The 26,940-nt window shown below is 49.0% G+C and overlaps 1 protein-coding gene across 1 annotated transcript in view; it reads left to right on the forward strand.

Annotated features, from left to right (window-relative positions):
- LOC144109808 (uncharacterized) overlaps positions 1–26,940 on the forward strand; it is a 68,128-nt gene that overhangs the window by 22,026 nt on the left and 19,162 nt on the right. Inside the window, exon 3 of the mRNA XM_077642596.1 lies at positions 6,655–6,808. Coding sequence (XP_077498722.1) covers positions 6,655–6,808 — 154 coding nt within the window. The remainder of the gene's footprint in view (positions 1–6,654; positions 6,809–26,940) is intronic.

Consider the following 26,940-nt stretch of genomic DNA (forward strand, 5'->3'; position numbering starts at 1 on the left):
ATTATATTCTGACAGGCTTCTATTATGTTAAAAATTTCACTTATGTTAATACAACCCCTTAATTCCTTCGTTTTCCTTGTGCTCCGTAAATAAAACATCAGCTGCCGGAACACAAAACACAGGAAATTTGGTTAAACAATTTTGGTTAAACAATCTAAGACTGGACAATCGTGATATAACCTGCAAATCGAAGCCCCTAATTCAAGATTACTGTTTAGAATGGAATGGAATGGAAACCTTTATTGCTCTGTATCTCAGAGAGATTCGCGGTGGGCCGGTGTCTTCATGTCTTGAGACCTGGCCGCTTCACAAGGTCGGCGCCCCTATTCCAGGGCACCGCTGAGTCTTGCTGCCTCGCAGGTGTGCTGCACATTGACCGTTGGGCTGCGAGCTCGCTGCTGGTGAGCAGACCCTCCCATTGTTCCGCAGTTGGGTTATTTACTCTATGGAATGCGAAATGACGCTTCCATTCCCGTGTGATGCGGTATAACGTGGGGGTTGCCCCGCACCGCGGACATGTATCCCTCTACTGGGTAGAGAACATTTTGTGTAGTGTGAGCAGGTTGAAAAACGTACCTGCATGCAGTCTTCGCCAGCTGACTGCCTCGTGTTGTGTGAGCGATGTGTGGTTTGGGGCGTATTTAAGTCTCCGTCCTCTGTAGTGGTTAAGTATTTCAGCACATGTCGACTCCACCGTTAAGGGGGCCTCCAGGGTTTCCGACTGCCCTGCTCGGTGCGTGAGTTCGCGAACTAGGCTGTCCACCGTTGAGTTGCCCTCTATCCCGGCGTGTGCCGGTATCCAGAATATCCTGTGTTTTATGTTTTTGTTAGGAGGCTCTGTTTAGAGGAGGATTATCAGTGCTTCCTTACTAACTCTGCCTTGTGTGTAGTTCCTACATGTTGCTTTAGAGTCTGTTAGAATTATCGGAGATTTGTTCCTGCGGTAACCTTCAGCCGCCGCTAGAGCTACGGCGACTTCTTCCCTCTCCATTACCGTGCAGTTTCTCAGTGTGGCGCAGCTGACTGGTTCTCCCGTGTGGTCTACCACTGCTGCCGCGACTCTAAACATTCTAGTGTTGCGGTCCCATGGGTATAGGACCGCGTCTGTGTATACTGTTTTCTAGTGCGGCTAGGTGTCGTTCCACGTAATATGCTCGTGCCTGCCTTCTGGCGGCGTGTAGATTCGGGTCCATGTTTCTCGCTAGGGGATGAATCTCCAGTGTCTGGCGAACGCTGTCTGGGATGCCAGCTGCCCGATCCTCTATTCCGTCTCTGTTACGCCCTAATCTCTTTAGGAGCTTGCGGCCGGTGGCAGTCTGCTGGAGCCTGGCTATCTGTGCATTGAGCAGCGCCTCCGCGAGTTCTTCGAAGGTGTTGCTTAGGCCCATTTCTAACCGTTTATCGTTGGGTGCGTTTCTTGGCAGATGTAGCGCCGTCTTATACGCTTTCCTTAGTAGCCTTTCCATCTGTTCTTTTTCTTTCTTGGTCATGTTGTGGTACGGAGCGAGTACGTGACTCTGCTGACCACCAGGCTTCTGACCAGCTTGATTGTGTCTCCTTCTCTCATTCCGCTTCTTCTTTGAGATACCGTCGTTATCATTCGGCTTACTTGTTCTGTCGATTTTTTGAGTAAGCTGATTTTGTGGCTGCATTTGTTGCTTCCTTGAATCCACATGCCTAGGATGCGTATCATGCTCCTTTCAGGTATGTTTTGTCCTTCTAGTTTTATTATTAGGTCTTCCTTGGTGGGGTTTTTTTCCCACTCTCAGGATTTCTGATTTTTCTGTGTAGCATGCCAGGCTCCTTTCTCTGACATTCTTCCATGCACTTGGCCGCTTCCTGCAGTTTTTCTTGCTTCTGTCCAAGGGAGCCTCTATTGACCCACACCATGATATCGTCAGCATACATTGCTTGCTGGATGCCATCAATCTTGCTGAGTCTTCGAGCCAGTCCGATCATTGTGATGTTGAAGAGTATTGGTGAGATCACGGAGCCCTGCGGCGTGCCTTTGTGTGGGGTGGTAAAGACGTCACTTCGCAGATCCCCCAATCCCACCATTGCCGAGCGTTTGGTCAGAAAGGCCCTCACGTAGTCGTGGATTATCTTGCTGCAGTTGGCGTTGTTCAGTCCTTCCATGATGGCTTCGTGGCTAATGTTGTCGAAGGCCCCTTTGATATCTAGGGCCATGATAACGTTTTCGTCTGCTCTGGGTGACGTGTTCAAGATTTCTTCTTTTATCAGTAGGAGGACGTCCTGTGTGGACAGGTTCGCCCGGAAGCCAAACATGCTGCGCGGGTAAAGCTCCTTGTTCTCTAGGTGTTGTTAGATTCTTCTGGTGACAATTCTTTCGTAGAGTTTGCCGAGGCACGAGTTGAGGTAAATGGGACCCAGGTTTTCAATCTGAAGCTTTTTGCCCGGCTTAGGTATCATCACCACGACAGCGTGCTTCTATTCCTTTGGTATCGTGCCCTCTGCCACCAGTGTATAGAGGTATGCTGTGAGCTGATATATCGCCTCGTCGTTGAGGTTGCATTTTAGGGAGTTTCTGATCCTGTCGGTGCCCGCGACTGTGTTTTTGGCTGTCGCTCTAATTGCCACGTAAACTTCCTCTCTTGTAATCGGTCTATCCATGTCGGGGTTCTCTGTCCCCAGATACTCCCCGTCGTAGCCTTTGCGATTGTCTTGGCCGTAGCATTTTACACGCACTGCCTCCAGTAGTTCCTCGTCGGAGGCTTCGTGCTGGTGAACCAGTTTCTTGATTGCTTTGCCGCTTTCTGTTTTCGCTTTAGTTGGGTCCATGAGGACCTTTAGTATGCACCACGTCTTGGCTGTGCTGGGCGTGCCATTCAGTGAGCTGCTGAACTGCTGCCACCCTTGCCTGGTCAGCTGTGTTGCGTACTGTTCTGCCTCCTTTGTGATCTCTGCTATGTTCTTCCTGAGTTTCCTGTTTAGCTTCTGTCTCTTCGAGCGTTTGGTGAGCCCGCGTCTTGCCTCCCATAGCCCGAGTAGCCGCCGGTCCACCTCCGGTGCCTGTTCTGTTCTATATATTTCCTTTGTGTAGAGTTATTGTATCTGTTTTAGTTTTTGGCTCCATTCTTCTATCGAGGTGATTTCCCCTTTTAGTTGTTCGCTGTGCTTACCGAAGGCGTTCCGATCTGTGAAATGGGTGGTGCCGATTTTTGTTTTTACGTACTCCGCTTCGATTGTAGTTTTCAGTACATAATGATCGCTGCCTAGGTTCTCCAGCAGGTTCTCCCACTGGGCCTGTTTTGATCCTTTAACAAATGTTAGATCGGGGCAGGTGTCTGGGTTGGCTGATTTTCGTCCGTTAAGAGGTCGCAGCCTATGTTTTCTGCCGCAATGCATATTTGCTGCCCCTTCTTTTCAATTTTCTGGTATCCCCAGCACGGGATTTTAGCAATGAAATCCCCCGCAATTATTAGGTTGTTTGATTTGGCTAGCTTGTTTTTCTGCAAAGAGTTTGCCGAAGTCGCCGTCTTTCTGCCTGGGGGGAGTGTATATACTGACTATAAATGTGCTTATAGCTTTGTGCTTCTTTTTGGATATGATCTCCGTTACTATGTGTTCGATTTTCGTGTCCTCAATTCCTTTGTGTGCTATGGCGACTATCTTGTTGCTAATGACGGTTGCGGTGCGTCCGCTCTCCTTGCACGTGTATCTTTTCAGGGTGGACGTTGTATTAGTTTCTTGTAACATAATAATGTCTGGTGGTGTCTCTCTAGTGTTTATGTACGGATGTAAGAGCCCCTGCTTTCGTAGGTATCATCTACAGTTCCATTGCCATATTTCTAGTTTGTTTTGTCCTGCCATGATGTATTGTTATTGTTGTTACTTTGGCTTTCTGGTCCGTATCTTCTCTCGTTAAAGAGCCTGTCTCTGGCGTCATTGGTGGTTCTCTGAGTGTGTTGGTTTTTGACGTAACTGCGGAAGTTTTGGTCTTGCCACGCTATTTTCTGTTGCATTTGTAGCATTTGATTCTGCAGTGTATGCAAGAAGCTTTTTAGTTCATGTCTAATACTGTGTTCCTCTGATTGTGGTGTGGTCTGCTCTACTGGTGGACTCGGTGTTCGCCCCGGACTGGGGCGTCGCCTTCGGCTCCGGCTCCGGCTCTGCCGCTGGCCTTTCTGCATGGGTCGCCCTCGCAGCATGCAATCTTTCGTGCCGGTTGCGTGATCGCCGTCGCAAAGCAGGCACTTGAGTGTGCATTGGTGTCCATCAGCCGGATTCTGCGTCCCGCATAGTTTGCAGGCCTTGGTCTGCATGTTCGGGCAAATGTCCGATCGATGTCCTTGCTGGCAGAAGATGTAGCAAATCTGCCGCGTCGGGCGGCATGGGTAGCACCACATCTCTCCTCCGTAGTATAGGAGTTGCTTTGGGTTATGGGGCCATCGAAGGTGATGACGGCGGATTTTGACTTTCCCAGCATGCGGGCGCTGTGGATCTTGACTCCTTGAGTCTGCACCCGTAAGTTGGCCTTGAGTTCTTCCGGCGATGTTCCGGGGTCTACGCCGTGAATTACTCTTCGTTGGGTGTCCTCGGGGACTGCTACCTAAGCGTTTACTACATGGGTGCGTTCCCCGAACGCGAGATGGGTGATGCGTCTCACGTATTGGGCCGCTTCCTCGTTATCCGTGCTTACAATAATGATGTTCGAGCCATTGCGAAGTCTGATAATCAAGTCTTCACCTTTACAATTCGAGTTTGTTGCTGCCACTACGGCCCGGGCAACTTGGTGGGTTTGCAGCGATCTCACAATGCGTCCTTTCGGGTCTCAAAATTGTCTTGAAGTCTCCTTTCGGGAGCGGAGGCAGCCTCAGTCTCGGCCGCCGCATCGTCTCGCTCTCTTACTGCTTCACAGCAGCTGGCGTGCCAGCTTTTATCGGAGCGGTGGCCGGGTTTTTTCCGCCGAGGTCACCTTGAGCGGCCGGTGGAAAATTCCCGGGGTTGTTCCGTTCGTTTTCTCTCTGGCGTTTCTTCTGGCGTCTAGTCATGGCTAATTCCCAGTTTTGGTTTTCTTCGCGTTGTTGGTCTTGTGCAGGGAGGCCTCCTCGTTGCCCCTTCCCGCTAGAAGCCCGGGTTCGGCGGCGTCGAGGTGATCTTCCTACATTTCTTGAACGTCTATTAAGCCCCTGGGTTGTCCGTCCATTGTCCGTGTAAAATCGGGTCTGTTGTCGGGGCGGGGGTTTGTTCCAGGCTGCCTCGTCCCTCGGGGCGAGGTCGGCGAGCGCCCGCGAGCGCCCGTAGTCGTGCTAGGCCTAACGAGGCTTAGTGCTCGCCGGACCAAGTGGCAAATTCAAAGACCGGTAAAAAACCAAAAATGGTCCCACCGTCTTGAATTTGGTGTCCAAGTGGTCCGCTTCTGGTCCTCTTTAAGCTCCAACCAAAAGTTTGGAGGTCCAGTGGGTCGAAAAGGTCCGGGTTGGTAAAAATCTACGGAGCCCACGCGACGCACGTCCGCACTGCACCGCCTCGCAAGGTAAAAAACTACTGTTTGGAAAATGTTTGTCTCTGAGAATTTGATACGATGTTTTTGCTAATTGTTCGCGGCAATATTTGCATTCTGTTTTCCCAGTGGTTATTTGTGACATTTTTGCTGTCATATATTATTTTCAAACTTTTTCTTGATGTGCATATGTGAACTGAGTGTTGCCCATTTAACTGCATTTTCAGGAATGACTGCTGTAATTCGATTTTTAGTGTTACTTTGTTGCCAAAGAAGATTGGTATCTTTGTAATTTTAAGAAAATGCGGTATGTTCATGTTAGTCCTTCTTTTGCAAAATTATGCAATGCTGTGTAGCCGCCACCGTCCTCCTAAGCTGTCAGATATCTGAAACAGACAGGATTTTTTGTCACCATGTTGTCACAGATTTCGGTCCAGACTGCTCCTTTGTAAGAAAAAAAGTAAATTTCTAACTTCAATAATTCTTATAGATGATGTCCGTTACTCTTTAAGGTTGGGGACAACCTCGAACAAATGGACATGCTGAAAAAAAAAACAAGAGCAAATAAAGAAACATTCGAATCTCCTGTTTACGCGATAGTATCCCAGCTTCCTGATAAGGTTGAGTTGATGTGCACCAATTGCCAAAAACAAAAAAAAGCTGCTGTAAGTAGTGGGTGAGTAAAAGTATTTCCATTTTAGCACTGAGGTAAAATGAGTGACTTCCTCTCAAGAACACCGTAAATTCATATTTGACTCCAGACACCGTTCGCCAAAAGTTCGAAGTCCAATGATTTTAGATTGCGGCCTTACAATTCTGATTGCGTGCTATTCCCAGGAATGCAATAGATACCCTTAACCTAGTGGTGACTTCAAGGGCGAAGTGTTCGACATAAAGTTCGCTTTAAGAACCTGCGGAAGACCAGATGCCGCTAAACCATTCAAAAACTCTTCATTCAAAAACTAGACTGTACAATGAAAGGAAACAGCAATTATTTTGTATCCACGTTGATAAATGTCATATTTATAACGCAAATACAGCTGCTAAATCGAGAGACAGCTTTCATTACTCTATCTGTGTTTATATATCTATTGCCATAATAATTACAGCCATATACCACACATTTCTGCCATTTATATAGACACCTGACCTGAGTCCCGAATTTCTACTATTTTGCCCCGATTTCACAGAAATGATACAGTGTTCATCGAAGCCGGGACACCCAAATTTTTTGATGCGATAGATCACATGTGGAACCATGGAGTGTCACACTTTGGGGCTCTTGACCTTCAAGGAGCACATGCTACTGTCGAAATCCAGAAAAAGATGTTGAAGCTTCTTCAGGTAAGTAACAACAGCCTATGTAAGCCTGCTGCACTCATTTGCGCTCGGTTGTTTCAGGTTGCATGCGATGCTTCTGGTAGGATACAAGTTTGCAACTGCCTGCCACTGAAAATGTTGCAGTGTATTAGTAGGAAGCGCAGCAAAAATCGTCTCCCATACGCAAGGTTACTTCAGCTGCTCAACACTGCACCTTGGTGCTACGGAAAAGTAGCTGACTTTGTGGGGCCTTCCAGATGCCTCAGAAAAAAAAATAGTATTGATAAGACCTGCGATAACTTCACCGATAAGGTAACACTGGTAGGACTCCGAAGGAAAGGTTGGGATGGTAAGGTCGAATACAAGAAATGTTGGGTCACTCCTCTTTATAATAATCAGCAAAGGAGTAAGCCGGGCTAATTGGTACATTCTTTGCATGAAAAACATGAAAAAGAGCGCAGCAGACGAGACTAAGAAAAGAAGGCAAACATGGGCGCTTGCACAAACACAAACTACAGCACCAGTGTTTGTGTCTTTTTTCTTGGTCCTGTCTGCTGCGCTGTTTTTCATCCAAATAATAAACAACATGGTCGGACGCTAACCACCCTTCTTGAACCCAGCAGATTACGCCACGTTTTAGGTCTATTAGGCCCATTGCTTCAAAGTGTAATACAGTTAGACATTTGTGTGCACCTCACGCTGACATAGTGAATACTATGTCCTTCGATGTATTAATCGAAAAAATTGAACTTTTATTTCAGACATGAAACGTTGCGCTTCCTTTCGTAGTTTTCGTTCGCGCTGTATAACCGTTGTTGTTGTTGTTCAATTTCTCTGCACGCACCTTGGTAGTTTTTTACCAACTCGTTCCTTTGTGAGCCTGTACTGGTCTACAGTGTGACTAAATAAAGTAAATTAATAATAAATAATAACATTTTAGCAGCAGAATAGGATGCAAGAGAAGTGTGAGTGATGGTATGCATTATTCGGTGTTATATAAAGGCCCTATTGCATTCGCTGGAGCTGACATCGCCACTACTGCATAATCTTTTTTTCTGTTTCTTTCACTTCTGCAGACGTTTCGTTTTGTTTTATAGAGTTGCCATCCCTGCTAGCGGCGCAGATCTTGTTGCGGGATCTGACAGCTGGCGCAGGAGCCGTAAATTTTGGGTTTTGGGCGCTAGTTTACCAGCAAGGCAAAATTTGTCCGACCGTTCATTTGTTCGCTTTTCCAAAAATTTCCAGTTTTACGCGACAGCATACACAGCACGTTCGGTCGAAAAGCCGTCGGCGTAGTCGGCACCGCGTGTCGGAAATAATCGAGGGCTGAGCAAAAAAATCGTGTCATGATAATTTGTGCTTCTAGTGATTTATGACTGATTACTGTATTATAGGCAATGACGAGTCAAATTGATAAATTAATTAACTGAAACATTGTAAAAAATGAAAGACGCGTTCAAAGGTGTCAAAGCGCTCAGAATGGAAAGCCTAACCCACTACGCTTACCATGTCATTCCATTAAGGCGGGGGCTAAGTTTCCTTACCAGTTTTTGGCTACTGTAACATTGCTTTATTTTTCAAATTACTGAATAATATGCAATTGGTTCATTTTACCAAGTCCCGGTAATTCAATTTTAAATGCCCCAGTTAAATTGGTGCTGTGCATAAGGTCCGTCTCAAAATTCATTTGTCCTTTCTAATGGGAGGAAAATAGATTGATCGCCAATGTGCATTAGTCGCAGTACATTGTTAGTTTCTACTGAGATCTTTACAACTTAACTATTTCCCTGCCATGGCCAAAATGTGTCTTTTACCGATGGTCTGTTTTTTTATTTTTGACTGGAAGCTATGTGTTAGTCACATTATCGCGCATCGCAACAAAATAAAGTTAAATCAAAGCACTAGTTTATTGTGTTCATTTAGATTTCAAATATTAGGCGGCAATGTAAACCTTCATTCGTCGCCGTGGTGGGTCAGTGGCTCAGGGGTTAGAACTTCTTCTGTATGCCTAGCTTTTCTTCTTGAAACAATGTACCCCCTTCGTTACCAGCAATTACGGATGAAAAGTTCTTCAACCGTGCGTTGATGTGCTTTTACGTTTGAGTAGTTGAAGCGCACAAAAACACAGCACACAGGAAAGGAAGACACGAGACAGCGCCTGTCTCGTGTCTTCCTTTCCTGTGTGCTGTGTTTTTGTGCGCTTCATCTACTCAAGCTATGAACCAACTTGCCCAAGAACGTGTGCTACTGAAGTGCTTTTACGTCTTGTCAATAGATGGCGCTACTGTTTACACGTGCCCTTTAGGGACGCTACAGCGCACGCAACTTAGTATTCGATGCGTACGCAAGCTTACTGCGCACGTCCAACTAAAAGTGTAATTAGCGCAGAGGGATAGACAGAAACCACATTTATTACAAACCTTATTCGTGGTGTGGTCATGGAGGATCCCGCAGGCTTCTGCTGCAGCACTGGCTTTGTCCACTGCTGTCGTCCCTACGGTGGGGTCTGAGCTGAACAGCATCTCGAATATGTTCATGACAAATTTGGCGGCCATGCCTGATACAGCTTGAGTCTGCAGGGAAGCTCCGCCCACATTCAGGACCGACGCACAGAATTCTGTTACTACGGAAAAGTAGTCCGGGGTTGATAATTTTTTCCAGTTACTTAAACAAGATGCGTACCACATGAAAAAATGATAAATGTCTAGAATGTTGATGCCTGGCTTGTTAATTTACTCAAAGATTAAAGAGCTTGTTTTGTTTACTGTTGCGGTTGGCTATCAGAATTATACAGAGCGCCGCCGACCACGGCCCAGTTTTACCAACTGCTGTTTATTTAAGGCGAAATCCTTGCGTCCTCAGAAAGTGTCCGCTACACCTGTCAATCAAATAAAAGAAAAAGAAATTTCGTCAAGGATGGAGTTTGAGCCCACGCGGCAGAGCCTAAATGATTAACAGTCCATCGCCTTAGCCACTCGGCCACCTAGACTGAAGGTACCAGAGTATTTTAGAAGGCATATGTAGTAACTTCAAACCGGATACAGCGAACACATAAGATATAAAGAACGTACAGTATGCCGTGACTTGAAACCGAAAAACTATTTCGAGAATCGTGAGCCGATCGTGTTGAGCTAGAGAGCTCAACAAGACGACACAAAGGCTTTCGCCTTGATGGACGTAAGGTGTCTTCGACATATCTGGAGCGCGAAAAATACAAGCACAACGGAAGGAAAACACTCGCGACATGGATGGGCAGTGATACTCCTTGTCTTGAGTGTTTTCCTTCTATTGTGTTCGTCTCTTTCGCGCTACATTTATGTCGAAGCTAAGCAACCAACTTACCCAAAAGCTCATCTTACTAATGCATACTTCTTCTACAGGCACCGCAGCGGTGGCCAAGTGGTTGAGCATCCGCCTCGCATGCGGGAGGTGCGGGGTTCGATCCCCAGTGCCGCCGGGTACCCACCGGTGATACAATGGGTACAAGCTTTCCCCTGGTCTGGTGCTCGGCTTATTTAGGGTGAAATGCTTGGGAAATGGGTCTTCGACCCCACCTTGAGAATTTGAAAAAACACCTTGTGCCATGGCGCTCTTTGGCCTTAGATGCCCTTGCGCCATAAAAATCCATCATCATCATCATCTTCTACAGTTGGCCCTTTTTTCTGTGTTAATCAAGTAAACAAGCAATGCAGCGATTGTCCATGTCATGAGTGGTTTCCTTTCGTTGTGTTTGCCTTTTTCGCGTTGCAGTTATGTCGAAGCTAAGCAACCAACTTGTCCAGAAGCTCGTCTTACTATAGCATATTGCCACGAATCAGCGTAATGTTTGTTTGTTCATTCTTCAAAGCTGCCGCAACGCCGCTTTATCGCTTTGTTTATGGATTCAAGACGCGATCAGATTTATCCCGATTGTTCGCATACAGGCGGAGCCGATTCTACCTTGTTCCAGGATGTTCTAGTATCTTTGCACACTTCATCCAGAAATTTCGCTATCAGCTTTAAATTGAGCACGGCCGAGAGCAGCGGGCATTCTCGTCGACCGCCGAACACTTTTGTTGCTACACGGCCGCCGAGTGATTCAGTCCATTGTGGGTGCAAGTCAGCCCCGAATAATGTTTTGTTTAGACGCCATCTTCGCTGTCGTTCTGCTCCTCGGATTAGATGGATAGATGGATGAATAATGCTGAACTATGTATGTATAGATGGATGGATACGGCTGAACACTTTAAATCGGGCGGTGGCTCTAGCCACCAAGCCATGACTTATGAAAGTTTACTCTTCTCTTGATTTTAGCCACCAATCAGATAACCTTCGCTTGGTTATTTCTACCCACTTAAAATCTACTTTCCCTTCACTGTTATTAAACCCCAATGACTTGGATAAATCAGCCCCGCTGCTTGCCACTGTAGGGTGAAGCCCTTTACAGAAAAGTATCAAGTGTTCAGCCGTTTCCTCCTCCTCTCCGCACGCAACGCACAACGTGTCTATCTCGTGGTACCTGACTCTATTGCCTTAGTCCGCAAAACTCCCGTCCTGGCCTCAAACAACAATGAGCTTACCCTACAATTATCATAGATATTTTCTTTGGCAATTTCCTGCTTAAAAATCTTGTATGTTCCCAGTGCTGATTTCGTCAGCATCTCTTTTTTCCACAAAGCTCTCTATGTTTCTTTAAGATTTTTTTAACCGGTAATTGCTGCTTTGCACCCCCTACTGCTGTCCAGATATTTGCTTGTCAATTTTCTAGGTTCGCTTTCTCCATTTCGTGTCAACATTCTTTAGATACAGGTATCTGAAAACTTTCCTAGCCCACTGCTTTTCCCCCATCTTTATCAATCGCCCCTCAAATGCTATCTTACTGCTAGCTTCACTGCTCTCGAACGACGACCATCCCATATCACCCTGTACCCCCTGATTTGGTGTATTGCCATGTGCTCCAAAAGCTAGCCTCCCTATGCCACGTTGTTTAATTTCTAACCTTGTTTGAACATCTGGTCTCATGCACAGGATCGCCTTACCGAAAGTCATGCTAGGAACCCTCACCCCTTTCCAGATCCCTGTTACCACTTCATACCTATTGTAATTTCACAGTGCCCTATTTTTCATGACAGCAGCATTCCTACTAGATTTATTACATATTTTTTATGCTCTGTCAGATACTCAGCACCGTTATTTATCCACACCCCAAGATACTTGTACTCATCCACTACTTCTATAGTGAACTCCTGTATTCTATGCTCGCTTCCATCATCATTTAATATCATGACTGCAGATTTTTTTTTACTAAACTTGAAGCCTAATCTATCTCCCTCTGTACTACATATGTCTATCAACTTCTGTAAATCTTCCTTTTCGTCAGCCATAACCACTATATCATCAGCATATACTAATCCCGGTAATGACTGTTTAATCCATTCTCCTTGCTTGAAAAAAGAAAGGTTGAAGCCTAGTCCGCTCCTCTCTAGATTGGTCTCTAACCCTTGCAGGTACAACATTAACAACAAAGGAGACAGAAGGCATCCTTGCCTAAGCCCCTGCTGTACCTCTACAGGCTCTGATACATTTTTTCCCATTTTATAAGCACTCTGTTACCTTTATATATATCTTTTAAAAGATTAATTACTCAATCTTCCACATCCAATGTGCACAGTATGTCCCACAGATACTCTTGAATAACGTTGTAGTAGGCGCCCTTAATATCCAGAGAACAGTCATCACTTAGTGAGATCTGGTGGAGGTGCAGGGTAGCTTTGCGTGTTCCGGACGCACCTTCAAGCCGTGACACCAGCCCTCTGCTCATCGCACCGGAGGACGAGCCAGCAGTTAACCGAGCCGGTAGACGTCTTCAGGGAGAGAAACCTTAGTTCGGGATCCTGCCGGATTGCGCCTGACACCGAAAAGACGCTGCTACGAACCCCACAATCTCGCCAAAGATGTCGACCCCGATCATAGTGCAACAGCCGCTGGTTCTGCCAACTTTCAGTGGAAGCCTATAGGCGAAGACCCCGAAGAATGGTTGGACCAATTTGAGCGCGTGGCATCATTCAACGGGTGGGATGATGCGCCAGAAATTGGACACGCATTTTTCTCACTGTAGGGCTCATCACGCACGTGGTACGAAAACAACGAGCCGTCCCTAACGACATGGGAACTATTAAAGAAGAAACTTTTGAAGGTATTCACTAATGTCGTGAGGAAACAAAGAGCCGACCGTTTCCACGAGTCCAGAATCCAGCTTCCGAATGGGTCCGTCCGTGGTTACGTTGAAGAGATGAAGCGCGCCTCTTTCGCCGCGCCGACCCCAAGATGGCCGAGGAAAAGAAAGTTCAGTTTTAATGCGGGCCGTAAAAGAACTACTCTTTGCCAGCCTCGTCCCCCAGCCGCCAAAAACAGTCGACGAATTCATGCAAGAAGCCTGCACGAAGAAGAATACCCTCAACGTCCGGGCTCGGCAGTACAACTGCCCTTCTTATGTCTGTGCAATTAGTCCGGACACGACGGCCACCACCAGCGACAACTTGCTGAAAGTCATCCGCGAAATCGCCCGCGAGGAGCTACGCCGATTGCTGCCATCCTTCCCACAGCCGCAAGCAGCGACTCTCATGGGTGTGGTACGAGAAGTGCAACAGGCACTTGGCTCCCCGACGACAACAGAACCCCAGGCTATGACCTACGCCGCTTCAGTACGCAGTCCTCAGCCCCAGCGACAACACCTACGTCCTCTGCGACATGAACAACTTGTTCCCGAACGCCGCCTCCCTGCCCCCGCCCGCCCAGCCTGTGAGGGACGCTCAAGCCCCCCAAATAAATGCGATGCCAGGAGGAGTTCTGTCAACCGGCCGTTGTGGTTCCATTGCGATGAGGCCGGCCATATTTTGCGTCACTGCCCGTACCGATGTATCGGTTTTCGAGGATCTGCCGTTGACGCCTCACGACCACGCTTCGGCCAACGTTCGCAGGAAATCGACGAGTACTTGCGTCGAGAGGAGTACATGCCGAACCGCCTTCCGCGCTCACCATCGCCGTCAACCTCGCACTTTGCGTCGCCAAGCCGCAGCTACGCAGCAGCGGTACGAGGAAGGTCTCCCATCCCCAGTAGGGGAAACTAAAGAAAGCAACATCTGGAGGTGAGGTTGCTCACGAGCGAAACGCCGAAGATCCTCCACCGACCACGCCCCATGAAGACGCTGCACCCGCTACGCTGCATGAAGAACCTACACTCGCTGCACCGACGCCGCACAAAATGCCTTCAAAATGACGCCGCCACACAGAAAAGCTTTGACGACATGCCTCAACCGTGATTCGTATAGGCGACGAAGCCATGAGCCGGCGCCGAGGGAGACTTGCAATGAAAGAGCCAGGACATTCGATTTAGAAGTGACTATTGTCACCGCTTCGCGCACTTTTGAGTGCACTCCCAGACACCCTTAGAGCGTGTGGGGGTAGCGGTTTCGGTCACAAAGGATATGCCCTCGACTCAGCGTGGCAAGCTAGGCCGGAGACCAGCTACCAAGTGACAAGGGGGTTGGTCGTTTGATGCCGAGCGTTCGCGGGTCATAAGCCAGAGAATTGGTCGGAGCCAAAGGTTCACAAACAAAACAAAGTTTATACAGCGAAGAGACGATACATAGGATTTCAGAATCAATCGTACGAGCCCATACAAAGTGATTTACAAATACAATGCAACTGGTGCGAAGTAACAATCGAGAGAGATTACAATTCAACAAAATCTTTGCACCGAAAGTGCACTAACACAGAGAGAGAGACAAACAAAACAAAACACAATTTGTTCGCCGGGCACTGCGACAGTCCGACGACCTGAGTAACACGACGGGGCCGATCCGCAGACTGGCGCCTCGCTGGTCCGTGGCTCGGCGAGTGGTGTTCCCCCGGGAGTCGAGCGGGCGCGCTTCTCGGAAGCTTAAACGGCGGCTCGGGCTAACAGACGCCGTTTAAAGCCCTCATTTATAGGCGCAGTCTACGTCTGTTCGTTATTCGCGCCAAGGCAGGCGCGCACGTACACGCAGTATCAATTGCACAATTTCCTTCTCGCGCAGGGCGCGCGACCCCGTTGGTCGAGCGCGGAAACCGCCTTCCGGAAGATACTGGGTCTTTCTCGCGATGCGAAGTCGCCGCCGCGAGAGCAAAGGGGAGAAGGTATCACTTTATCGCAGTCAAGGTAATGCCCTCTCTGTACACGATGAGTAGAGACAACTGAGACATTCTAGAGAAATCGCCGCCGCGCGTGGCCATGTTCCTTTGGCGTCGCGCCGGCGCGCTGAGTGGAAAGGGCAGCAGCACACACCAAGTTTCGCGCTCTCTGGGGATCATTTCCCGCTTTATTTTTTTAATTTACCGCGCGCGGGCGCGATTGCTTACGCGCAGCGCCGTTTTTTCGAATATACGCCGAATTTTGTGACAACTATGAACGGCCGGAAAGTTACCGCTTTAGGCGACACGGGAGCCGATTAATCGGTGATGAATGGAACATTCGCCGCGCAGCTTAGGAAAGTCATGACCGCATGGGATGGCCCACCCATTTGCACCTCCGGAAGCCACCTCATACGCCATCGGGGCGATGCACAGCGCGAGTGACCGTCAAGGGAAATACCCATCGTGCGATCTTCGTAGTACTACAGCAATGCTCACGCGACGTGATACCCGGAATGGATTTCCTTAATGAGCATATGGCGATCATCGACCTACGTTCCAAGCTCATCACGTTTCGACGGACGAAGCCATCCCTTCAATTACGACCATGGAGCAGTATGTTGACCTGAGTATCCTGGAAGAACAAGTGAGCGTCCCACCCCGATCAAGCGTCATGGTCGCCGTAGGTGCCACGGATGCCAAAAACATGGAAACAATCATTGAAGGGAACACGGCGTTGCTTCTTGAGCGAGGAATCGGCATCGCAAGACGCATTGCACAATTCCGCAATGGACAAGCTCAAGTGTTGCTCACGAACTTCAGCGAATAATACCGGCACATTAAAGGAGCAACGACGACTGCTTTCTTGGACGAAATATCCGACGTACGGTATTCCTTCGCCCTCTCCGGCCCCTCCGCAGAAGATTCGCCTGACCAAGAGAACTCGCCCAATTTCGACATCAACCCAGCCCTGCCCCGGAACAGACAAGACCGGATCCGCAATCTGCTTCGAAGCTACAGCGAGTATTTTCCTTCATCGCCGAAGGTCCGACAAACGCCAATTGCCAAGCATCGCATTATAACCGACCAGCAGGTCCAACCTCTCTGTCAAAGCCCTTAGCGTGTATCGCCGCTAGAAAGACAAGCCATCCGCGACCAAGCGGGAGAAATGCCTCGGGACGACGTCATTCAGCCATCGAAGAGTCCCTGGGCGGCACCGGTTAATCTAGTGAAGAATAAAGACGGCTCACTTCGATTCTGCGCCGATTACCGCCGCTTCCCCCCCCCCCCCCCCCTTCATCGACGACACACTGGACCGCCTCTGCGATGCCAATTATTGTTCATCGATGGACCTCAAGAGCGGCTACTCACTAATTGAGGTCGACGAAAGAGATCGCGAGAAGACCGCATTCATCACTCCGGATGGCCTCTTCGAGTTCAAGGTGATGCCATTTGGTCTCTGTTCCGCACCAGCGACGTTTCAGCGAGTAATGGATGCGGTGCTGGCAAGCTTCAAGTGGCAAATTTCTATAGTATATTGAGATGACGTCGTTGTCTACGCCTCAAACTTTGAAGAACATCTAAAAAGGCTTCTAAGAGTACTAGAGGCAATCAAGTCGTCCGGCCTAACTTTGAAAGCAGAGAAGTGCCACTCTGCCTATGAAGAGCTGCTATTTCAGGCCTCATCGTTAGTATGGAGGGAGTACGCCCAGACCCGCAGAAAACAGCTGCTATGGCACTGCCACCAACGCCGGTGGATAAGAAAGCTGTGCGCAGATTCTTTGGACTGTGCGCATATTACCGACGATTTGCGAATAACGTTTCGTGGATCGCTGAGCCTTTAGACCCAATTAACAAAGGCAGGCGTGCCATTTAAATGGGAAGCGCCGCAAGCAGAAGCCTTCAAGGAACTTCATCGTCTTTTATAGTCCCCTCCAGTCCTCGCGAATTTTGATGAAACAGACGATACTGAAGTTCATATCGACGCAAGCAGCGTGGGCCTAGGCGCCGTCCTCGTTCAGAAAAGCGACAGGCTGGAGAAGTCATCGCATAAGCTAGCCGTTCCATTTCCATGGCCGTGGCTAACCATTCGACACTTGAGGAGTGCCTTGCCATCACTGGGCTACGTCGAAATTGCGTCTCTACCTGTACGGACGACCGTTCAAGGCGATCAGTGATCACCACGCACTGTGCTGACTTGCCAATTTGAAGGATCCCTCCAGCCGCCTCGCTCGGTATAGTCTGCGCCCCCAGGGGTTTGACGTCAGCGTCGTTTACAAGTCCGGACGCAAGCACTCCGACGCCGATTCCTTCTCACGAACCCCTGTGGACACATCGCCACAGGACGGCGATGAGGACGCTTTCTGGGAACGATCAGCTCCAGCTCTTTTACACAGCAGCAAACGCCTCTTCAAGTACTTGTAAGGCAAGGTTTTCTCACTCCCCGCATCATTCAGGCCAGGACTCTCTTCCTTCTTTCTACAGAATGATGTCCTCGTAAAAGAAACTGCGCAGCAAGCAAAACAGCCTACCTCCTGGTTGTACCTGCAAGTCTCCGCGAAGTTTTACAGGCTTCACACGACGAACCGACAGCTGGACATCTCGGGTTTTCTAGCACCCTCCGGCGCATTCAAGACATGTATTACTGGCCCCGGCTGTCTGCCGATGTAGCACATTATGTGAAAATCTGCCGAGATTATCAGCGACGAAAGACACCTCCCATACGAACAGCAGGATTTCTGAACCCCATTGAACCCCCCTCAAGGCCCTGTCAGCAGACCGGCATGGACTTGCTTGGCACTTTCCCAAAGTCAACATCTGGAAATAAGTGGATCATCATAGCGACCGACTACCTGGCCCGCTACGCCGAGGCAAAAGCCCTAACGAACGGAACGTGAGCAGGAGTCGCAAAATATTTTGTGGAGTGCATTCTTCTGCGACACGGTGTCCCGATGTGCTCATCACGGACAGAGGAATAGCATTCGCGGTGGAACTAACAAAACCATTCTGCGTTACAGCCAAACCAGCCAACGGTGGACAGCTGCATACTATCCGCAGACCAACGGGCTGACCGAGCTCCTGAACAAAACAATCGCCGATATGCTCGCCATGTATGTGGATGCCGAGAACATGACCTGGGACGTCATGCTGCCTGACGTCGTTTTCACCTACAACACCCCAGTGTAGGAGACCATCAAGATGACGCCTTTTAGGCTCGTCCATGGCGGGGAGGCCACGATTACACTAGAGGCCACGCTGCCCAACGTTACCGAAGAAGAGAACGTCGACGTCGCTGCCTACCTTCAGCGCACAAAAGAAGCCCAAAGACTATCCCGATTGAAGATCAAAGACCAGCAGCGGGCCGACACCAGACGCTACAACCTACGAAGACGCAACGCGGAATACAAGCCAGGAGACCAAGGTTGAGTTTGGACGCCCATTCGCTGCCGTTGATTGAGTGAAAAGCTTTTGCGCCGCTATTTCGGCCCGGTCAAAGTTCTTCGTCGGGTAGGTGAAATGGATTATGAAGTGGTCCCTGCCGCAATGACTGCATCCCAGCGATGCCACGTACGACCAGAAGTGGTCGATGTCGTTCGTCTAGAGCCATATTATGGGCGCTAAAGGACGCTGTGTTTCCACGCTCTGTGTTCATTTTCGTACGATCCGTTTTGTTTGTTGCTAGTCGCCTTATTTGTATCGGGTGATGCTTCTCTGAGAGGGGAGTAATGCCACGAATCAGCGTAATGTTTGTTCATTCTTGAAAGCTGGCGCCACGCCGCTTTATCGCTTTGTTTGTGGATGTAAGACGCGACCAGATTTATCTCGATTGTTCGCGTCCAGGCGGAGCCGATTCAACCTTCTTCCAGGATGTTCTAGTAATTTTGCATGGTTTGTCTCGAAAGTTCGCTATCAGCTTTAAATTGAGCACGGCCGAGAGCAGCGGGAATTGTTCTCGACAACCGCCGAACACTCTTGTTGCTACGCCGCCGCCGAGTGATTCAGTCCATTGTTGGCGCAAGTCAGCCCAAATAAAGAATTTTGTTTAGACGCCATTTTCCCTGTCGTTTTTCTCCCTGGATTGCAGTTACCACTTCATGGCAATATTACTTGTACAGTGCGCCCTTCTTTCTGTATTAAGTAAAAAAAAAGCAGTGATTGTCCGTGCCTTGAGTGTTTTCCTTCAATTGTGTTCGTCTCTTTTGCGCTGCATTTATGTCGAAGCTAAGCAACCAACTTGCCCGAAAGCTCATCTTAATAAAGCATACTTCTTATACAGTGGGCCCTTCTTTCTGTATTAATCAAGTAAAAACAAAATTCAGCGATTGTCCGTAACGTGAGGGTTTTCCTTTCATTGTGTTCGTCTTTTTCGCGTTGCAGTAATGCCAAAGCTAAGCAACCAAATTGACCAAAAGCTCGTTTTAGCAAGGTGACTTAAGTGCTCCTCCAAGTTTTTTAGTTGTGTTTTATTATAGCTGCTTTCGATAAAGGCGAAACCCAAAATGCGCCTGTGTGATGCGCGATACGAGTGCACGTCAAAGATCTCCAAGTAGTCGAAGTTATTCCGGAGCCCCCTTCCACTACGGGAACTCTTCGTTCACTCCCAGCTCCCTACCTTCCTTTACTGTGGTTTTGAGGTGTCCAGCAAGAACATTAACCACGCCTTTAAATTTCTAATACGTAATCAATTTTAGCTGCTTCCAACCAGGAGTTTGGTGATAAATATATTGTTTCTTTTCTTCACAAAAATTATCAACTTGCGGGTATATCTTACTCATGACTGCCCCACGCGTGCTCACTTGTGTCACCTACTGATGTCTTAAAATTCGGTATCGACATCATCATTAGCCTGACTACGCCCACTGCAGGGCAAAGGCCTCTCCCATGTCTCTCTAATTAACCCTGCCCTTTGCTAGCTGCGCCCACCCTATGCCTGCAAACTTCCTAATCGCATCCTCCCACCCAATTGCTGCCGCCCCTGCTACGCCTGCCTCTCCTTGGAATCCACTCCGTTACCCTTAAGGACCAGCGGTTATCATGCCTTCGCATTATATGCCCTGCCCATGCTCCCATTTCTTCCTCTTGATTTCAGATAGGATGTCATTAACCGCCGTTTGTTCCCTCACCTACCCTTACCGCTAACTCTCTCTTAACTTTACGCCCATAAATTTTCTTTCCATAGCTCGCTGCGTTGTCCTTAACATAGGGTGAACCGTTTTCGTTAGCCACCGCGTGTCTTCCTCATAGGTGAGTACCGGAAAGATACAGCTGTTGTATAGTTTTCCTTTGAGGGATAATGATAAACTGCCATTCATGCTCTGAGACGACCTGGAATCCATAACAATCACCGGAGATTGCTTAGAAGCCAGAGATAGAACAACGGCCACCTTGTCCGCTTCCTCTGCACTCTTTGAGTGTGGAGGGAAGCACCTGTTAGAATTTTTGCGTCTTATCTACGACGACCGCAGTCATGTGTCGACTATGCTTATATTTGGCAACTCCAATAAAGTCTACCCCGGATTTGGTCTGCAACGCTTTCAAGTTCAGTTTTCTTGGACATAACATTTAATGAATGAACTATCGCCTCAGATAATAAAGAGCATCAGCGTCACTGACAAAATTGCTTCAGAGTTTCTGTGTGGCTGCTTATTTTTATTATGCGCTGTTACCCATCTGTTAATTTTTGCGGTGTAATTTTCCGTGTTTCTTTCTACGTATCTTTTGCCCCTCCTGCTTGGCCTCATTTCCTGTATATAAATGAATTGTAACGCCAGTCTGTAACAGTGCGAGATATTGCTATGAACATGAAAAATTCGTTCTGAACGAGTTGGGATATCTTAACTGTAAAGAAATAACGGCGCTAAAATATTCATCCACAAACGCCGCTGCGGTGGCTCAATGGTTAATGCGCTCGGCTGCGGTCCCGAAAGACGCGGGTTTGATACCAGCCGTGGCGGTCGAATTTTATTGGAGGCGAAATTCCAGAGGCCCGCGCATTGTGCGATGTCAGTGCACGGTAAAGAACCCCAGGTGGTCGATATTTCCGAAGACCTCCACTACCGCATCTTTCATAGCATGAGTCGCTTGGGATATTAGACCACCATAAACCAAACTAAACATGCATGCACCGAACGAGAAAAGAAATACTGGATGCTGGGTACAAAGTGAATTTTATTCATGGAAGCGGGACACCTTATAAGCGTAAGGAGTGGATGGGGAAAAAGAATAACAGCGACGCGATTCATGATGACAACAGCATCGAAGAACGCATGCTCAAGAAAACAACAAAAAAATCACAACATAAAACACAACTGAATTGTTGGCCGCTTCGAAAGATTCCACCTCTGCGGCAAAGATTGATAAAGACAGCATGCTAAAGTACTTCCTCCTGAACTTTTTTATATGGCCCGCTTCCCACCTGACACGCGTGGTCTTGTGGGCACTCTTGCCAAGGATATTTGTCTCTTCCTACCGAGCCACGCACCTTTTGCACATACTAAAGTGCGCATCCTGTCCTTTAAATCGCTTAACTTTCGGGCATACTCCCCCAAACATTCACTGATGCAACGGTCAGTCGGACCGATATAAAGCCGACATTTCTTTAGAATCTGTTATGAAGATATTGATGGGAATGGTCCAACCTTCCGATGCCTTGCAAAACCGTGCTTCTGAACTTTGTCCCGTGCTCGCACTGACTATTTGGGACTGTCACAGACAACTAATCAGGTGCGTTTTGGAATATAATTAGCGCAAAACTACAAGCGCCCCTAGGAGAGATCTCAGGATATTTATAGTGGTAGGGTGCAATGTTACAATATGCGATAAAAATTGCTCCCTTAAATATCTTGTTGAAAACAATTCTCAGGATGATTACAATGCTACACATACTGAGCGAAGCTCTGCAGGTGCAGCGTTGTAATCAACCTGCTATGAACACCTGCTATGAACAGCTACAGGGCGAAGCTCTCTAGGTGTCTCAGGCTCAGAAGGCTCGTTGTTTCTTTTTTTGCTGTGTAGTCGGGACGTCTGGCATCGATATTAGTGCGCTAATATCGATGACGATGGGCACTGGATAGCACGCGAGAATGTGTATATAGTTCGACAGTAGTGTTGGTAAAGAAGCCGACGATGTACAATGCACAGCGCGATAGTGTGCGGCAGTTTTACATGAGACAAGACCGGCTGCGGCAATAGCCTAGTTCTCTCGTCTCTCTAGGTGAATCGCTTTGCCTTGCTGGGCCGTTGGCACGTCTGCACAATATTATTTTGATAGTAATGTTAGTTGATGAAGACGGAGATGTGCAATTAACTGCGCGAGAGTGTGCTGCAGATTCACACGCGGCAGAACCGGCTGCGGCGATAGCCTTGTGCTCTCAGTCCCTGTAGGGTCTTTGTTTTGCTTTGCTGGGTCGTTGGCCTGTCTGGCACAGATATTAGTTCGATAGAAATGTTAGTTGATGACGACAATGTGCAGTTCGCAGTGCGAGAGTGTGCTGTTGTGTTACAGGATGCAGGACCGGCTGCGGTGATAGCCTAGTGCTCTCAGTCCCTGTAGGGTCTTTGTTTTGCTTTTCTGGGTCGTTGGCATGTCTAGCAAAGATATTAGCTCGGTAGTAGTATTAGTAGATGAAGACTACGATGTGGGGTGCTCGGCGGTCGTCGAACAGAATTCCTGCCGCTGTCGGCCGTGCTCAATGTGAAGCTGATAGCGAACTTTCGCGATCAAGCGTGCAAAGTTACTAGAACATTCCGGAACAACGTAGAATCAGCTCTTCCTGGCTGCGATCAATCGAGATAAATCTAGTCGCGTCTTGCGTCGCAAACAAAGCGATAAAGTTTTGTGGCGGCAGATTTGAAAAACGAACACACTGCAAATATTCGCGGCATTGCTCCCCTCTCGAATAAGCATCGACCCGATGCATTAAAACAAATAATGAGACTTGTAACAGACAAAACAGATCTTGAGAAAATAGAGTATCGAAATGCAGCGTCCTTTGGCGCATAATACGGCTTCAGACGGACTACATAGACAACTTCTGGTCGTACGCGGCGTCGCTGGGATGCAGTCATTGCGTTAGGGATGACTTCATAATCCAGTTCACCTAGCCAACGAAGAACTTTGTACGGGCCGTAATAGCGGCGCAAAAACTTTTCACTTAATCTACGGCGGCGAATGGGCGTCCAAACCCAGACTTGGTCTCCTGGCTTGTATTCCGCGTTGCGTCTTCGTATGTTGTAGCGTCTGGTGTCGGTCCGCTGCTGGTCTTTGATCCGTAAGCGGGCAAGCCTTCGAGCTTCTTCTGCGCGTTGAAGGTAGGCGGCGACGTCGACGTTCTCTCCTTCTGTAACGTTGGACAGCATGGCGTCTAGCATGGTCGTGGCCTCCCTGCCATGGACGAGCCTAAAATGCGTCATCTGAGTGGTCTCCTGCACTGCGGTGTTGTAGGTGAAGACGACGTAAGGCAGGATGACATCCAAGGTTTTGTGTTCCGCATCGACATACATGGCGAGCATATCGGCGATTGTTTTGTTCAGGCGCTCGGTCAGTCCGTTGGTCTGCGGGAAGTTGTCCTCCGGTGGCTGGTTTGTCTGTAGCGCAGGATGGTTTGCGTTAGTTCCTCCGTGAATGCTGTTCCTCTGTCCGTGATGAGCACATCGGGGACGCCGTGTCGAAGAAGGATGCACTCCACGTAAAATTTGGCGACTTCTGGTGCTGTTACGTTCGGTAGGGCTTTCGCCTCGGCGTAGTGGGTCAGGTAGTCGGTCGCTATGTTGATCCAGTTATTTCCAGACGTTGACGTTAGAAAAGGGCCAAGCAAATCCATGCCGATCTGCTGAAAGGGCCTTGAGGGAGGTTCAATGGGGCTCAGAAATCCTGCTGGTCGTGTGGGAGGAGTCTTTCGTCGCTGTCAATCTCGGCAGATTTTCACATAGTGTGCGACATCGGCAGACAGTCGGGGCCAGTAATACTTGTCTTGAATGCGGCGGAGGGTGCGAGTAAACCCGAGATGTCCAGCTGTCGGCTCGTCGTGTGAAGCCTGTAGAACTTCTTCGCGGAGACAAGTAGGTACAACAAGGAGGTAGGCTGTTTTGTTCGCTGTAAAGTTCTTCACAAGGACCTCATTCTGCACACAGAAGGAAGACAGTCCTCGCTTGAATGAAGCGGGGGTGAAAAAACCTTGCCTTCCAGGTCCTCGGTGAGGTGTTTTAGGCCGGGGTCCGAGCGTTACTGCTGAGCAAAAGAGCTGGGGCTGATGGGTCCCAGGAAGGCGTACTCATCGTCGTCCGGCTGCGGTGTATCTACAGGGGCTCGTGAGAGGAATCGGCGTCAGAGTGCTTGCGTCCGAACTTGTAAACGACGGTGACGTCAAACTCCTGGAAACGCAGACTTCATTGAGCGAGTCGGCCAGAGGGGTCCTTCAAATTGGCGAGCCAGCACAGCGCGTGGTGATCGCTGACCACCTTGAATGGTTGTCCGTACAGGTAGGGGCGGAATTTTGGCGCAGCCCAGCTGATGATGAGGCACTCCTACTCAGTTGTCGAATAGTTAGCCTCGGCCTTGCAAATGGAACGGCTAGCGTATGCGATGACTTTATTCACTCCGTCGTTTTTTTGAACGAGATCGGCAGCTAAGCCCACGCTGCTTGCGTCGATATGTGCTTCAGTATCGGCGTTTTCATGAAAATGTGCAAGGATCGGTGGGGACTGTAAACGACGCTGAAGTTCATTAAAGGCTTGCGGCGCTTCCCATTTAAACGGCACGTCTGCTTTCGTCAGTTGGGTCAGGGGCTCGGCGATGCGCGAAAAGTTTTTCACAAATCGTCGGTAATATGCGCACAGTCGGAAAAATCTGCGCACTGCTTTCTTATTGGCCGGCGCTGGAAAGTGTTCAATAGCAGCTGTTTTCTGCGGGTCTGGGCGTACTCCCTCCTTGCTAACGAGGTGGCCTAGAAACAGCAGCTCTTCGTAGGCAAAGTGGCTCTTCTCTGCTTTCAAGATTAGGCCAGACGACTTGATGGCGTCTAGTACTGTTCGAAGTCTTTTGAGGTACTCTTCAATGTTCGAGGCGAAGACAACGACATCATCTAAATATACCAGACAAATTTGACACTTCAGGCCTGCAAGCAATTCATCCATTACTCGCTGAAACATCGCTGGTGCGGAACAGAGACCAAATGGCATCACCTTGAACTGAAACAGCCCATCCGGAGTGATGAATGCTGTCTTCTCGCGATCTCTTTCATCGACCTCAATTTGCCAGTAGCCGCTCTTGAGGTGCATGGACGAGAAAATATTTGGAGTTGCAGAGGCGGTCCAATGTGTCGTCGATGCGGGGGAGGGGGTAGACGTCTTACTTTGTTATGTTGTTCAAGCGGCGGTAATCAACGCAGAATCGAAGTGCGCCGTCTTTGTTTCTCACTAGAACTACTAGTGCCGCCCATGGGCTGTTTGAAGGCTGAATGACGTCGTCACGAAGCATTTCTTCGACTTGGTCCCGGATGGCTTGTCGTTCTCGCGGTGAAAAACGGTAGGGGCTTTGACGGAGAGGTCGGACGTGTTGGTCCGTTATAATGCGATGCTTGGCAGTTGGCGTTTGTCGGACCTTCGGCGATGTCGAAAAGCACTCACTGTAGCTTCGAAGCAGATTGCGGATCTGGTCTTGTCTGTTCCGGGGCAGGGCTGGGTTGATGTCGAAAGTGGGCGAGTTCTCTCGGTCAGGCGAATCTTCTGCGGAGGGGTCGGAGAGGGCGAAGGAGTCTCGTACGTCGGATATTTCGTCGAAGAAAGCAATCGTCCTTCCTCTGTTAATGTGCCGGTATTCTTCGCTGAAGTTAATCAGCAGTACTTCGGCGTGGCCATTGCGGAATTGTGCGATGCCTCTTGCGATGCTGATTCCTCGGTCTAGAAGCAACTGCATGTTCATCTCGATGATGGCTTCAGCGTTAATGGCTTTCGTGGCGCCTACGGTCACGATAACGCTTGAACGGGGTGGGACGCTCACTGCTTCCTCCAGGACACTCAGGGTAACGTGATTTTCCCGAGTTTTCTTCGAAGCAATGGCTTTGTCCGTCGAAAGCGTGATCAGCTTGGATCGCAGGTCGATGATCGCCTGATGCTCATTAAAGAAATCCATAACCAAGATCACTTCCCGGGAGCATTGCGGTAGCACAACAAAGGTCGCAGGGTAGGTATGTCCTTTGACAGTCACTCGCGCTGTGCATCGTCCTGATGGCGTAATGAGGTGGCCCCCTGCGGTGCGAATTTGTGGGCCGTCCCAAGCCGTTGTGACTTTTCTCAGCTGCGCAGCGAATGTTCCATTCATCACCGAGTCATCGGCTCCTGTGTCGACTAGAGCGGTAACTTTCCGGCCGTCGATAGTCACTTCTAAGTCAGAGGTCCTGGCTCTTGCATTGCATGTCGCTCTCGGCGTGGGGTCACGGCTTCGTCGCGTATGCGAGTCGCGGGTGGGGCGTGTGGTCGAAGCTTTTCTGGGTGGCGGCGTCGTTTTTAAGGCAGTTCGCTTCGTGTTGGGGGTTGTCATTTTGTGCGGCGTTGGTGCAGCGAGTGTAGCTTCTTCGTGCGGCGTCGCGGGTGCAGCGTCTTCATGGGCGTGGTCGGTGGAGGATCTTCGGCGTTTCGCTCGTGAACAACCTCACCTCCAGAGGTTGCTGTCTTTAGTTTCCCCTACGGGTGCTGGAAGACCTTCCTCGTACCGCGGCTGTGTAGCTGCGACGTGGCGACGCAAAGCGCGAGGTTGACGGCGATGGTGAGCGCGAAAGGCGGTTCTGGGTGTACTGCTCTCGACGTAGGTACTCGTCGATTTCCTGCGGACGTTGGCCGAAGCGTGGTCGTGGGGCGTTAACAGCAAATTTTTCGAAGACCAATACGTCGGTGCGGGCAGTGACGAAGAATATGGCCGGCCTCATCGCAATGGAAGCACAACGGCAGGTTGTCGGAAGTCCTCCAGGCGTCGCATTTCCTGGGGCTTGAGCGTCGAAGGTAGGCTG

This window comes from Amblyomma americanum, chromosome 11 (genome assembly GCF_052857255.1).
Source record: "Amblyomma americanum isolate KBUSLIRL-KWMA chromosome 11, ASM5285725v1, whole genome shotgun sequence".
NCBI lineage: Eukaryota > Metazoa > Arthropoda > Arachnida > Ixodida > Ixodidae > Amblyomma > Amblyomma americanum.